The following is a 14124-nucleotide window of genomic DNA, read 5'->3' on the forward strand; positions in this document are numbered from 1 at the left end:
CAAACATGCACAATTTCTTGTTTAATATATGACTGATGATTGGATCACACATGGACTGTTATGTGGAGGTAACAGAACCGTACAGACAGAATACAAGCTCTCGATTGTTCAGCTTTAATTTGTTTCCGGGGAACCAAAAATTAGATTTTCTGTTCAGTCAGGCAAATTGTAAAAATATCCTGTCATGTGGTTTATGGGTTTCTTCTTCCTTTTTTCTCCGCTTTCTTCTGTTAGCAGCATTGCCATGCTCTACACAGGCTAATCGTAAAGCAGTCTTTCATGTATTTCTGCCTGCAAGGCGTAGTAACATGGGGCTAGGTCACCATTGTTGGGAATCGAGGTGCATGTTGCTAGGCAGGTCCTTGACCTTTGGGTTCTTCTAAGCCTAGCTCTTGCAGACATTCCCTGGAATCGAGCTTGCAGCAAAATTCATGCAAATGTTGCAAACACAATCTAATCACGTGTACAAAACAGACTTTCAGTCCTAGAAATGTATGCAGCAAATCTGCTGAGTGTGTGTGCCTCAGGGTCGATGGCTGAGTCAACTATCGGAAAGGAACGTTCCTGCGGACCCACTTGGCTTTTGTGACTATGCTGCTGATCCCCCGGTGAACGAGCAAAACGCTAGCTTGTCAGGTGATCTGCCTTTTTATGCTCCCCATAAAATCATTTTTCAGCAGCAGATCATCCCAAATTTACAAGCAAGTGCTGCCTATAATTAATGAATCTGTATGGGGATGAATGATCGTAGAAACGATTGTTCATCCCCCAAACAGTAGTGATGATCTGCTGCTTGTAAATGTGGCCCACATGAGCAGGCAGTGATGGGGAATGACCAGTTCAGTCCCAGTCATTGCCCCGTATATAGCCCCTGTAAATAGGTCTGTAGCTGGGCGCTCTGCAACGTTTGATCAGTCATTCAAGCCTTTCGTTTGCCTGCAGTGAACCTCCCCCATCGTCTTGGAATTGGACAAATGTGACGTCCAAGCAGCTGCATTTCTAGACGGATCTGCTGTTGCGCAGGGCTCGTAGCTTTATTAACAGTTATTTATAATTTGCCTTTTTATTGTGTGGCCGTTTACTCCGTCACCGCTCAGACTGAGTAAGTGCAGATGTAATGGAAATGATGAAAAGTACATAACGGCTTGTTCTGAATGTGCGCTGGATGTTTTTGTTTTCTGACACACCACAATATATTATATTTTCTGTTATTTCACAAAATTGCCAACAGATTTATAAATCTAGATCATTTAGGCTAAATTGTGGGCTGAGGACGCTGAGCTGTACGGTGATTCATCCTTTATTTCATTGTTCCCGCAGCCTTTGTCTGATTAATGGCTTCAGTAGGGAAAGCAATGCACTGGAGCTTTCTAAAGCTTCTTCAAAAATGTACACTTTCCATGTCACACTAGCGATCGAAACGCTCACGACCTTCAGTTTCCGGGTTTATAGCATGCTGCAGGGCATCAGAGGTAATTCACAGAGTTAAGCCTCATGCGCACGAACGTCGGCTTTACGTGCAGACAGCCAGTCCGCAATGCAAGAGCACGCCGTTTACGGATTTGGACTCATTGACTTGAACGGGTCCGCGATCCGCATGAAGAGGTGGGTTTTCAGGTTTCTTTTGAAGGATTCCACTGCCTTAGGGCGCCTTCACAGGCGGCAGATTTTGTGCCAGGAAATTCAGTTCCATTCATTTGAATGGGACAGCAAGCACATGGATTTCGGCAAGCCCCATTAAGGTGAATGGAACTGATTTTGAGTCGCAGAAATTTCTGCCACAAAATATGCAGCGTGTGAAGGCACCCATAGACTTTTCCCTGCCGTTCATCAGCACAGGTTGCGCTGTGAATGGCACTGGCAGCGCAGCGATGCTGCCTGGGCCTGAAATGACCAATAACAAAGCTCCTTACAGTAAGGAGCTTTGTTACTGGTTGGTTTTGGTGGGCTGCACTGTTTTGAAGATGTGGAAGGGGAGGCTCCTGCAGCAGCGCGTGATCTTCAGCGGGAGAAACTGGCAGGGTAAGAGGCCTTCCTTGCTGGTCAGCGGACTTTAGCAGGTGTCCCTGGTGGGCAGTGGGCTTTAGCGGGGGTCCCAGACAGCAATCATGCAGTTTCCGGCAATGCCAGATCCAGAGAGACATGGCAGGCTATTCCCTGCCAGAACAGCCTGCCAGATCTCACTAACACTAGTGTGAAACTAGCCTAACTTTTTAGTAACCATTTTCATGATCACCACAGATCGAATTACAATGACAAGTAGCACTGCTGTATAGATAACACAGGATCCACCCTTCACAAGAAGTGATATCACAGCTTATCAACTCCCCCCTGACCTCTGCACAGGTCACAGAGCATGCCCAGAAAACTCTCCCAAGCCAATGAGGTCCTCTCCTGACCATTGTGTCTATGATCTATGTTGCTGCTCTTGAAAGACAGGAAGTCTTGACATATTTTAGTCCTAGTGGCCAGTGTGAAAACTGCATGATTTTATACATATTTAGAAAATCTAGATATGGCCATTTTTTTTAATATTTTTTTTTAAACACCAAAAAATAAAAATGTTTTAAATGTAACATTTAAAAACGATTTAAATAATAGGTTATTTTCTGATGACAAAAAGGGTACAAGAAATAGGTCCATAATATTACTTAAAAATAGAAACGGAAGCCATGGGCGCAGTGCCAGGTTTGTCACATGGCAAGCATGGTTTTGGCACGGGGTTGGCATGCTACGGCTAGTCTATCTGTTGTCTCCCATCAGTAATCTTTTCTTCAAGAGTAATATTAGCATTGGAATTGTTATGTGAAGTTACGTCAGCGTTGTCGTGCTATAGACCCCAACATAATGGTAGCAGTGATAATAAACGCTGATCAAATACTGAAGTATGACTGAGGCCTAAGATTTGTTGTGGGAAATAGCATGGAGCCCCCCACTAATGAGAAAGCTGCTTCTGGGTCAGATATTACATATGATATACTGTATATTCAGTCTTTAGGTATGTCGCAGATGAAGGTTGGTAGAAGATTTGGTGGAGCTGTCTCCCTGTTAATCCTGTAATATGACGTGTGGATACTTAAAGGGGTTCCCCGGGGCAACTGTGTTCCTCATTGTTAACAGTGCAGGGTAATGAGATATCAGAGAGAACAGAATCCAAATCTTTGTAATATGATAATTAAAGCTGCATAATCGCCTCTTTTGCCACATGTTAACCCTTTAGGCCTGTAGGCAATGTTGTTTTTTTGTCTGGTTTGGAGGCCTGGTAGGTAATGGCTCATTTTGCCCTCTTTATAATATATACCTGGCTGTAGGCAAAAAAAATAAAAAATTCTCCTTTTGTGTTGAGTTTTCAGTTGACTGCACAAGTCGCAAGCTCAGTAAAAACAGCACCGTGCCATTAGCGCTGTTCACACGTCCCTGTATTTTCCCGGAGCATATGCCTGGTCGTATCCAACTGTATGCCGTATTCACACAGCTTTTGTTTGTATGGAAAAATCCAATATGGAAGGTTGTATCCCGCCGTGGTTTACGTGTTGAATCTGCTTCCATAAGTGACCCCCCCTACACCAGGGACTGGAATCAAGAAGTTGCACGCTGACATTTTGTGACCCTTTGAACGCCACTCTCGCCATTGGAGAGGGGCAGGGGCTATTCACTGGCATTAACCCTAGTTTCCTGGTATAAATGACAAGGACACAGACAGGTGGAGTACGCTCCTAATTTTTGACGAGGCTTGCAACGTACCATGAATTAAGTGCATCCTCCAGCAGTGCAGAGAATGGTGAGAGATAGACCAGTGACAATCCTATTGAGGCTACATTCACACCTCAGTGAACGGCCATAAAAAATGGCTTTTTGAGAAATGGCAGTTAAGGATAGTCCCCTTCAATTGTAGGGGGGCTGTTGCTCAGTGAAAACGGACAAAACCATACATGGCCTATTTTTTTACAGCAATTATTCACTGGCCGTCAAAAAAACAACAGTGTGAATAACCCCATAGATTACCATTGTTCTTAAGACGGTCACACTGCCGTTTTTCACTGTTGTGGGAACATAGCCTGACACAGATTTCAAACTACAGTGTCATTTGAAATCAATGGAATGCAGATTGCACACGGATTTTGGTGTGGTATATACATGAAATGTCATCATTTGAATATAAAAATAATGCATAATAACGTCTTTTAAATAAAAGTAGCCTTTTTACTTTTGCGTTGATTTCCCCCCCCCCCCCCCCCCCCCGTTTTTTTCTGTTTCTGTCAGCGGATCATAAAAGCTGAAAAAAACCAGATCCATTTTAAGCCCATTTGTTTGAATGGGTTCTTCCGAGCATCAGTTCTGCTCAGTCTGTGTCAGTGTCAGCAGGTTTTAGGGTACTTTCACACTTTCCGGTATTGAGTTCCGTCCTCTGGGCTGAATACCGGAAAAAAGCTGATCAGTTTTATCCTAATGCATTCTGAATGGAGAGCAATCCATTCAGTATGCATCAGGATGTATCAGTTCAGTCCCCCTTAAGTTTTTTGGCCGGAGAAAATACCGCAGCATGCTGCAGTTTTCTCTCCGGTCAAAAATCCTGAACACTTCTCGGAATGCCGGCATTAATTTACATTGAAGTGTATTAGTGCCGGATCCTCATGCGCAGACCTTTTAAAAATGCAAAAAAATTATAATAACGGATCAGTTTTTCCGGATGACACCGGAGAGACGGATCCGGTATTGCAATGCATTTCTCAGACGGATCCGTATGACAAATGCCATCAGTTTGCGTCCAGATTGCCGGATCCGGCAGGCAGTTCCGGCGACGGAACTGCCTGCCGGAATCCTCTGCCGCAAGTGTGAAAGTACCCCTTACATGTGCACTTTGCAGTTGAAGGCATCTGTGTTGGCCCCATGTTCATATGTTCCCGCATTTTCATTGAAATGCATTAATGCCGGATCCGGCCGCAAGTGTTCCGGCAAAACATTGAGGTCAGTGAATGATGGATAGAAATGGAAGGTGTTCTGTTTGTATCTGTTATTTAATCCGTTTAATAGATCCGGGTTTTTTTTCAGTCATTCTGACGGAAAAGAATAATGGAAAACTCAACGCCTTAGTTGTAAATTTAGTTTGGTAGTTTAGGACTTAGAGTTGGCAAGGAGTTTGTGTCCTCAATATACTGCACGAAATAAAATGTCTTCACGACCTTCACATTTCTTCACCCTTGTAACAGTCCCTCCGTTGTGTTTTGTCTTGCAGGAATCACAGTCCGTTAATGAGCTTTGGAGCTAGTTTTGTCAGCTTTTTGGTAAGTAGCACAGTATCTTCAGATAAATAATCTGTTCTGTGAACCTGTCTTTATATGAAAGGGCTTTTCTGACAGTTTTTTACTGATGACCTATCCTCTTGGTAGCACCGCTGCCATCTCTCTGCTCACCAAGCACAGCACCATCCATTTGATAGTGGCTGTGCTTGGTATTGCAGCTCAGCCCCAATAACTTCAGCTACCATGTGACCGATGAACGTGACGTCACATGGCCTAGACTAAGCTGGGAGTCGTAAGCCCACCGATCAGATACTGATGACCTATCCAGAGGAACCTCCATTCTGGAGATAAGTGTGGATTCCAGGTGAGGGACCTGCATCAATAAGATATCTTTGATAAATGCTATGGATGTGAATACCCCTTTAATCCCTTTCCGATATGGGACGTATATGTACGCCAGAATTTGGGTCTTTAAAGATGGCGCCTGCTCAGGAGTGCTTGCAGGTTTACACAGCAGACACCTGGTGGCATAGTCTGTGATCAGTGATCCGAACACAGACTTTTAACCCCTCAGTTACTGTCAGTTGTGACCACAATATCTGAGTTATCAATTGCTAGGAGCACTGAGCCCCTGCTGCCCGAACGGCTTCCCGTGGCAAGATCGCAGGGCCGTTCAGTTGCTTTGGCGACCTCGGACCTTCTTAAGGCTCAAAGGCCTGCCTTAGTGAAGTCTCTATCAAGGCCGAACGTAGTAATTCTCCAATAGACTGCAGTGGTAAATCATTGCAGTCTATGGGAGAAGCGATCAGAAGCTTGCAAGCTAAAGTCCTCTAGGGAGACTAAAAGTAAATGTAAAAAAATAAATAAAAAATATATAAACATTTAAATCTCCCCCTTTTCAAAATAAACTAGGAAAAAAAGAAACATTATTAGTATTGCCACATTCCAAAATGCCCAGACTAATAAAGTATAAAAAAAATTATCCCGTACTGTGAACGGCGTAATGGAAAAAAACCTCAAAATCCCTGTTTTGCCTTCACCACCCAAAACAATTTAAAATTTACCAAAAGTCATCCCCAACCCAAAATGGCATCAATGAAAAATCACCACCCCCCACCCGAAAAAAAAGAAGAGCCCTAACACAGCTCCGTAGAAGTAAATGTAAAAAGCTAAGGGGGTCAGAATATTATTATTTTTTAAGTATTACAGCACAAGAAAAACTGGGGTGTCCTTTCTGCTGCAGCTGCTGGCAGTTGAAGGAAAGAAATGAGCATGTATGTCAGGACAGAGAATTTAGAAAAAGGTCAAACAGTAGGTGGCGCTATTAGTTTTCATGCCATTACTCAGAGGTCGCAATAACGCCTGTACAAGCGTCATAGACGCCTGTTCAGGCCATTTTACTCCCTGGAAAAAGTCTAAGGCGTACCAATACGCCTTAGACTTTTTTTCCTGCTTTTCCTCAGCGTATGGCGCACTGTGAACGGCACAGGCAGCACAGCAATGCTGCCTGTGCCTGCAGTAACCAATAGCAATGCTCTGGACAGCAAAGGGGTTTGCTATTGGTTAGTTTGGGTGGGTGCATGAGCAATACAGGTCCTGCATCAAGGGGATGTTTGAATATGGAGTGCCGGGCGCGCTGCACAAGGACCCTGGCGGCGGTGGAGCTAAAGACTGGGGCCAGACATGAAGATGGACGCAGAACAACGCAGAAAAAGGTGACTGCAGCGTGTAACGTAACAATGTGTGTGATGTATGTAGTGCAGTGTGTGATCATCACGTATGTGGAGGAGCAGTATGTAGTAAATGCAGAAAGGCTATTATAGCCAAGTGGTAAAGTACAGGGAAGGTCTGCCATATTGGACTGGACTTTATAACTTTGCTATAATAGCTTGATGTTATTTAGACCAGTAATGGTCCTCTGCGTAAATCCCCACCTCTTAGGCCCTGTTCACATTACCACTATTTATTTATGTTGTTCTGCTCATCTAATGGAGCAGAACAACGAAAATAACAGAAGTGCTGAATCGGGCACGTAAGGCTGGGATTTTGTCATACGATCAACATACACAACAGATGCCATACTGTGACATCCATCACCCTGGAGTTCCATAGTAAGAAAAAATAATAATCTACAGGATGGGAAAGTGTAGTGTACCATGTTTTTCCATCCTGCAAAGTCCAGCAAAAAAAAAAAATGTAGGCTAACATTTTTTTTAATTTTTTTTTTACAATGGAATTCTATGTGGTGACAGATGCCAAGGTATGGCATCTATCTGAGGCGTCTGTTGAAGTATATATGTTTTTTGTATGTACAATTAAGATATGGCAAAAATGTCATGTGAACCCGGCCTAACTGACAGGGAAGAGGCTGAACAGACCCCACTTACTATGATGGAGTCTATTCAGTTTCTATTCACGAGCCTGTCTTTTTACCAGACCAAAAAAGTGCTGCATACAAGGCTTTTTTGTCTGGTCTTTAGACAGAATCTGCAACAGAGGCCCCAAACGCAGCCTCCAACGCAGCTGTGAGAGAGTGCAGGCAGATACAGTCAGGTCCATAAATATTGGGACATTGACACATTGTAACATTTTTGGCTCTATACACCACCACAATGGATTTGAAATGACACGAACAAGATGTGCTTTAACTGCAGACTCTCAGCCTTAATTTGAGGGTATTTACATCCAAATCACATGAACAGGGTAGGAATTACAACAGTTTGCATATGTGCCTCACATTTGTTAAGGAACCAAAAGTAATGGGACAATTGGCTTCTCAGCTGTTCCATGGTCAGGTGTGTGTTATTCCCTCATTATCCCAAATGCAATGAGCAAATAAAAGGTCCAGAGTTCATTTCCAGTGTGTTATTTGCATTTGGAATCTGTTGCTGTCAACTCTCAAGATGAGATCCAAAGAGCTTGTCACTATCAGTGAAGCAAGCCATCATTAGGCTGAAAAAACACAACAAACCCATTAGAGAGATAGTAAAAACATTAGACGTGGCCAAAACAACTGTTTGGAACATTCTTAAAAAGAAGGAACGCACCGGTGAGCTCAGCAGCACCAAAAGACCCGGAAGACCACGGAAAACAACTGTGGTGGATGACCGAAGAATTCTTTCCCTGGTGAAGAAAACACCCTTTACAACAGTTGGCCAGATCAAGAACACTCTCCAGGAGGTAGGTGTATGTGTGTCAAAGTCAACAATCAAGAGAAGACTTCACCAGAGTGAATACAGAGTGTTCACCACAAGATGTAAACCATTGGTGAGCCTCAAAAACAGGAAGGACAGATTAGAGTTTGCCAAATGACATCTAAAAAAGCCTTCACAGTTCTGGAACAACATCCTATGGACAGATGAGACCAAGATCAACTTGTACCAGAGTGATGGGAAGAGAAGAGTATGGAGAAGGAAAGGAACTGCTCATGATTAGTGTTGAGCGAACTTGTGTTTTAAGTTCGGCGTCTAAAGTTCGGGTTATCAAACTATCCCGTTATGGATTCTGCTACCATGGACCATAACGGAATTTAGAATCCATAACGGGATACTTCGATAACCTGAACTCAAACTTTAGACGCCGAACTTAAAACACAAGTTTGCTCAACACTACTCATGATCCCAAGCATACCACCTCATCAGTGAAGCGTGGTGGTGTCATGGCGTGGGTATGTATGGCTGCCAATGGAACTGGTTTTCTTGTATTTATTGATGATGTGACTGCTGACAAAAGCAGCAGGATGAATTCTGAAGTGTTTTGGGCAATATCTGCTCATATTCAGCCAAATGCTTCAGAACTCAGTGGACGGCGCTTCACAGTGCAGATGGACAATGACCCAAAGCATACTGCAAAAGCAACCAAATAGTTTTTTAAGGGAAAGAAGTGGAATGTTATGCAATGGCCAAGTCAATCACCTGACCTGAATCCGATTGAGCATGCATTTCACTTGCTGAAGACAAAACTGAAGGGAAAATGCCCCAAGAACAAGCAGACAGTTGCAGTAGAGGCCTGGCAGAGCATCACCCAGGGATGAAACCCAGCGTCTTGTGATGTCTATGCGTTCCAGACTTCAGGCTGTAATTGACTGCAAAGGATTTGCAACCAAGTATTAAAAAGTGAAAGTTAAATTTATGATTATTATTCTGTCCCATTACTTTTGGTTCCTTAACAACTGGGAGGCGCATATGCAAACTGTTGTAATTCCTACACCGTTCACCTGATTTGGATGTAAATACCCTCAAGTTAAAGCTGACAGTCTGAAGTTAAAGAGGACCTTTCACCGATCCTGACATTGTGAACTAAGTATCATGACATATACAGCGGTGCCCAGGGATCTCACTGCACTTACTATTATCCCTAAGCGCCGCTCCATTCTCCCGTTATGTCCTCCGGTATGTTCGGGGACTTGGTTATAGTAGGCGGAGTCTGCCCTTGTTCTGCGGGCGTCTCCTTCTCCTAGGCTGTAGCGCTGGCCAATCGCAGCGCAGAGATCACAGCCTGGGAGAAAAAAACCTCCCAGGCTTTGAGCTCTGCGATGCGATTGGCCAGCGCTACAGCCTAGGAGAAGGAGACGCCCGCAGAACAAGGGCAGACTCCGCCTACTATAACCAAGTCCCCGAACATACCGGAGGTCATAACGGGAGAACGGAGCGGCGCTTAGGGATAATAGTAAGTGCAGTGAGATCCCTGGGCGCCGCTGTATATGTCATGATACTTAGTTCACAATGTCAGGATCGGTGAAAGGTCCTCTTGTTCATTTCATTTCAAATCCATTGTGGTGGTGTATAGAGCCAAAAAAGTTAGACTTGTGTTGATGTCCCAATATTTGTGGACCTGACCGTATATTATGTATTTAAATTACTGCAAATTTCGTACGCCTACTCGGGTAAAAACACTCCTCAAAAATGGTCGGAGAAGTATTTTTACTCTTCTGGAAAAAATGTAGTGCAACCTCTGCCATTACTAAAGTATTTAGATGCAGGTGCTGGTTTGAAAAATGTAGAATATTTTTCATAGGACAATCCCTTTAAGTGTCAGATATACTGTACTGCAGGAGACTAGGTAGGCAGGGTGGCATCACTCCACTTATTTTGTACCTTTCTCCTCTTCTTGGTGTAATGAGACTCCTTCAGTCCAATTAGTTAAATTTATTCCAACTTCCAAGTAACTAAGCTAAATTATAAATCCCCAAAATCATAAACCTGTCCGACAGGTATGAGTGTGCCGAAAAATTCAAGCCCCCTAGTTACCGTATTTTTCGTATTATAAGATGCGCTTTTTTCTCCCCAGAGTGGCGGAAAATTTCAGTTCGTCTTATGAAGCGAATACCAGTGCGTGCTTCCATTATGGAAGCTCTCACTGGTATGCAGTAGGTGTGGGGAACGTTGGGTGTAGTGCTGCTAGTAATATATAAATCACTGAGGGCAACTTCCTAAAACTTAACCTTTAATCTACATACAATTAAAATACAAAAGATAAATGTGGTCCAAACTGGACTATTATAACTATAGTACAAAAAGCTGTCAAATACAATGGACAATTAGCAAAAAATGAGGACAATAAAATACATCTGGGACAGAGAATCAAGATATAATATATCTGTCCCTGTTCATGCCCTTACAAATACTGCTCAGCCCAGAGATGCACCTTAAAGGTAGGTGCACTCTGTCCAGGTACCTGGGCTAACCTGTCCTTATACAGCCCTATCGCTTTCTGACACAACATACAATGTTCCAACGCGTTTCCCCTTCTAGATAATCAAAGGTTGATCAGGGGACCAACAGTATCAGTATGATAATAGGATGCCATATATAGAGATAAATAAATCCTAATTTACTGGAGCGCCCCAGATCAGCATACATCCTGTGACGAGGTGAAGGACATAAGCCTCTGAGATAGAGCACTTTAACAGTGTATAAACACTAAAATATACTTGATATGAATCCAATACAGATAATTTAAATGGTATAGTATCACTAGCTGATTCAGGTAGATATAGGAATAAATCCAGTCCTCTCACAGATGCAGGATGCACAGCTGGGGGGCTCCAGGGGGAGACATGGGCTCTCATTTAAATGATAAAGTACTGGGCGGGCTCCCACTCGATTGGTCCGCTCATTCCTCAACTCCACCCCTCACAGTCCCATGACCAGAGCTAACCATCATTATTGGGTAGCAGCATAAAAGATCCTCCCCATATGTCTCCACCGATAGCTTTGGACGCCATGCGTCTCAGGACTCGCTTGGAGATACAATCTCCCTGCCCTCATGCTTTCCATACCTCTCTCTGGAAAGATGGGGACTGGACCAAGCTGGTAGTGCAGTCCACGTACATCAAGGAGCCAGGTTCCCAGTATTCCCCATAGTGCGGAAATGTGTTGGGACATTGTATGTTGTAAAAGTGATAGGGCTGTATAAGGACAAGTTAGCCCAGGTACGTGGACAGAGTGCTAACCGTCCATTGTATTTGACAGCTTTTTGTACTATAGTGATCATGGTCCAGTTTGGACCACATTTATCTTTTGTATTTTAATTGTATGTAGATTAAAGGTTATGTTTTAGGAAGTTGCCCTCCGTGATTTATGTGTTATAGCAACTGTCCTCTGTAATATCCTGATATTCAGCGATTCTGTAGTGCTGCTAGCTCTGGCTGTACTCGCTGCTCCCTGTCTTCCGCGGGCGCCATGCTGCACGTGTCCTGACTGCGTACAGCGTCAGGATGTAGGGTGCACACTATGAGCTGACGCTGTGCAGGCCTACATCGAGGCCTCGGAGAAGTCTGGAGAGGTAAGTATGTTTAGTTATTTTTCGTTTGATCTGAGATCTGAAATTGGGGGTCTGATATAGGGGCTTGATATGGGAATCTAATATGGGGGTGTGATCTGAAGTCTGATATGGGGTTTTGATATTGGGGTCTAAATCTGAGGTCTGATATGCGAGTCTGATCTGAGGTCTGATGAAAAAAAAAAAAATTCTGATTTTTTTCCCCTCCTCTGAAACCTCTTATAATGTGGTCCGTCTTTATATAAAGTGAAAAATACGGTACATTTCTAGATGTGAAAAAAAATAATAATAAATTGACCACATTAATCCCCTTCAAAATACCTAAAATAATAATAAATTAGATTTTCTTTATTTTTTTTTCTGTTCAAAAATAAATTCACTAGGTGGAAAATTAATATCACAGAAAATCAAGTTCCCTTTTAAATCCCCTTCCCTTCCATACCTGCACCTGACTGCCCCAGCTAAATACTGACAAGAGCGACCCCATGCTATACATACTGACATGATCTGCAGTCACTGATTGGCTGGAGTGGTCACATACTGGTACAGCATGTCGTAGCTTTAAGAGGGTGATCAGACCCTGGTAGACCAGCAGGGGATTTTGAACCCATCTTTATAACCCTTTTTTTTTTTTTTTTTTACTGTATTATGAAATAATATAGTATTTTTTTTAGCATTTTTACATTTATCTCCGTGTAGAAGTTTACTGGTAATTGATTGACCTTTTGAGCCTCTGTCACTGAAATGCTTACACGTTGTCCTGGTTCCGTGGATGGCTGAAGTGTCATATTTAGCCTTATGAAAATGTGCACTCGGTAACGTGGAAGAACTATGCAAAGCAGCAGTTTGTTTAAAGCTAAACATTCGGGGATTTACATCAGAAGTGATCATATTTGAATTGCCGAGTCTCGGGATGATGGTTGTATGCTGGTAAATGTAAGCTCCTATATTTAATTGGCATTAGGCAGTGGGTCTTACAAATCACATCAGATAACAGCTCTATATTTAGTCCATTGATACGCAATCCAATTTGTCCTTGCAGGTTATATGTATTGTGTAAGGCTGCAAATGTCCATTCAGTGCTGAGCTTTTATCCTCCACCGACGAGACCCCTGTATTGTCAGTGAGAGATGATTGATGCCGAGCTACCGTACATTTCCGTGCAGTTCCCATGGACACCCTGATGATAACAGGATAATAAGTGGGCCATGTTCAATGCATTCCTCCTGGGAAATAAATAATCTATTGTCTCTTTTATCTCTCCGTTGTAAGTCTATAGACTAGATTTCACCCACAGACCATGGCGTGAAATGGGATTCTTAAAGGGCATCTGTCAGCAGATTTGTACCTATGAACCTGGCTGACCTGTTACACGTGCACTTGGCAGCTGAAGACACCTGTGTTGGACCCATATTCATATGTGCCCACATTGCTAAGAAAAATAAAGTTTTAATATATGCAAATGAGCTTCTAGGAGCAATGGGATTGTTGCCTTTACACCTAGAGGCTCAGCTCTTTCTGCAACCGCCGCACCCTCTCCACTTGCCCTGTTAATTAAAGATGAGAGCGCGGCGGTTGCAGAAAGAGCTGAGCCTCTAGGTGTAAAGGCAACGCCCCCATTGCTCCTAGAGGCTCATTTGCATATATTAAAGCATCATTTTTCTAGGAATGCGGGAACATATGAACATGGGGCCAACACAGATGCCTTCAACTGCAAAGTGCACATGTAAGGGGTACTTTCACACTTGCGGCAGAGGATTCCGTCAGGCAGTTCAGTCACCGGACGCAAACTGATGGCATTTGTCATACGTCTGACAAATGCATTGCAATACCGGATCCGTCTCTCTGGTGTCATCCTGAAAAACGGATCCGGTATAAAAAAAATTGGGGGTATTTTTAAAGGTCTGCGCATGTGGAAAGCCGGATCCGTTTTGCCCAAACACATAATGCCGGATCCAGCACTAATACACTTCAATGTAAATTTATGTCGGATCCGGCATTCCGGCAAGTATTCAGTATTTTTGGCCGGAAATAAAACTGCAGCATGCTGCATTATTTTCTCCGTCCAAAAAAACTTAAGGGGGACTGAACTGATGCA

At 43.3% G+C, this 14124-nt stretch overlaps 1 protein-coding gene across 1 annotated transcript in view; it reads left to right on the forward strand.

The window, feature by feature from the left end:
- Positions 1-14124, forward strand: part of TTC39C (tetratricopeptide repeat domain 39C) — a 97107-nt gene that overhangs the window by 38825 nt on the left and 44158 nt on the right. Inside the window, exon 2 of the mRNA XM_040431895.1 lies at positions 5237-5285. Within this exon, the coding sequence (XP_040287829.1) occupies positions 5237-5285 (49 nt within the window). The remainder of the gene's footprint in view (positions 1-5236; positions 5286-14124) is intronic.

This window comes from Bufo bufo, chromosome 5, assembly GCF_905171765.1.
Source record: "Bufo bufo chromosome 5, aBufBuf1.1, whole genome shotgun sequence".
Lineage (NCBI taxonomy): Eukaryota > Metazoa > Chordata > Amphibia > Anura > Bufonidae > Bufo > Bufo bufo.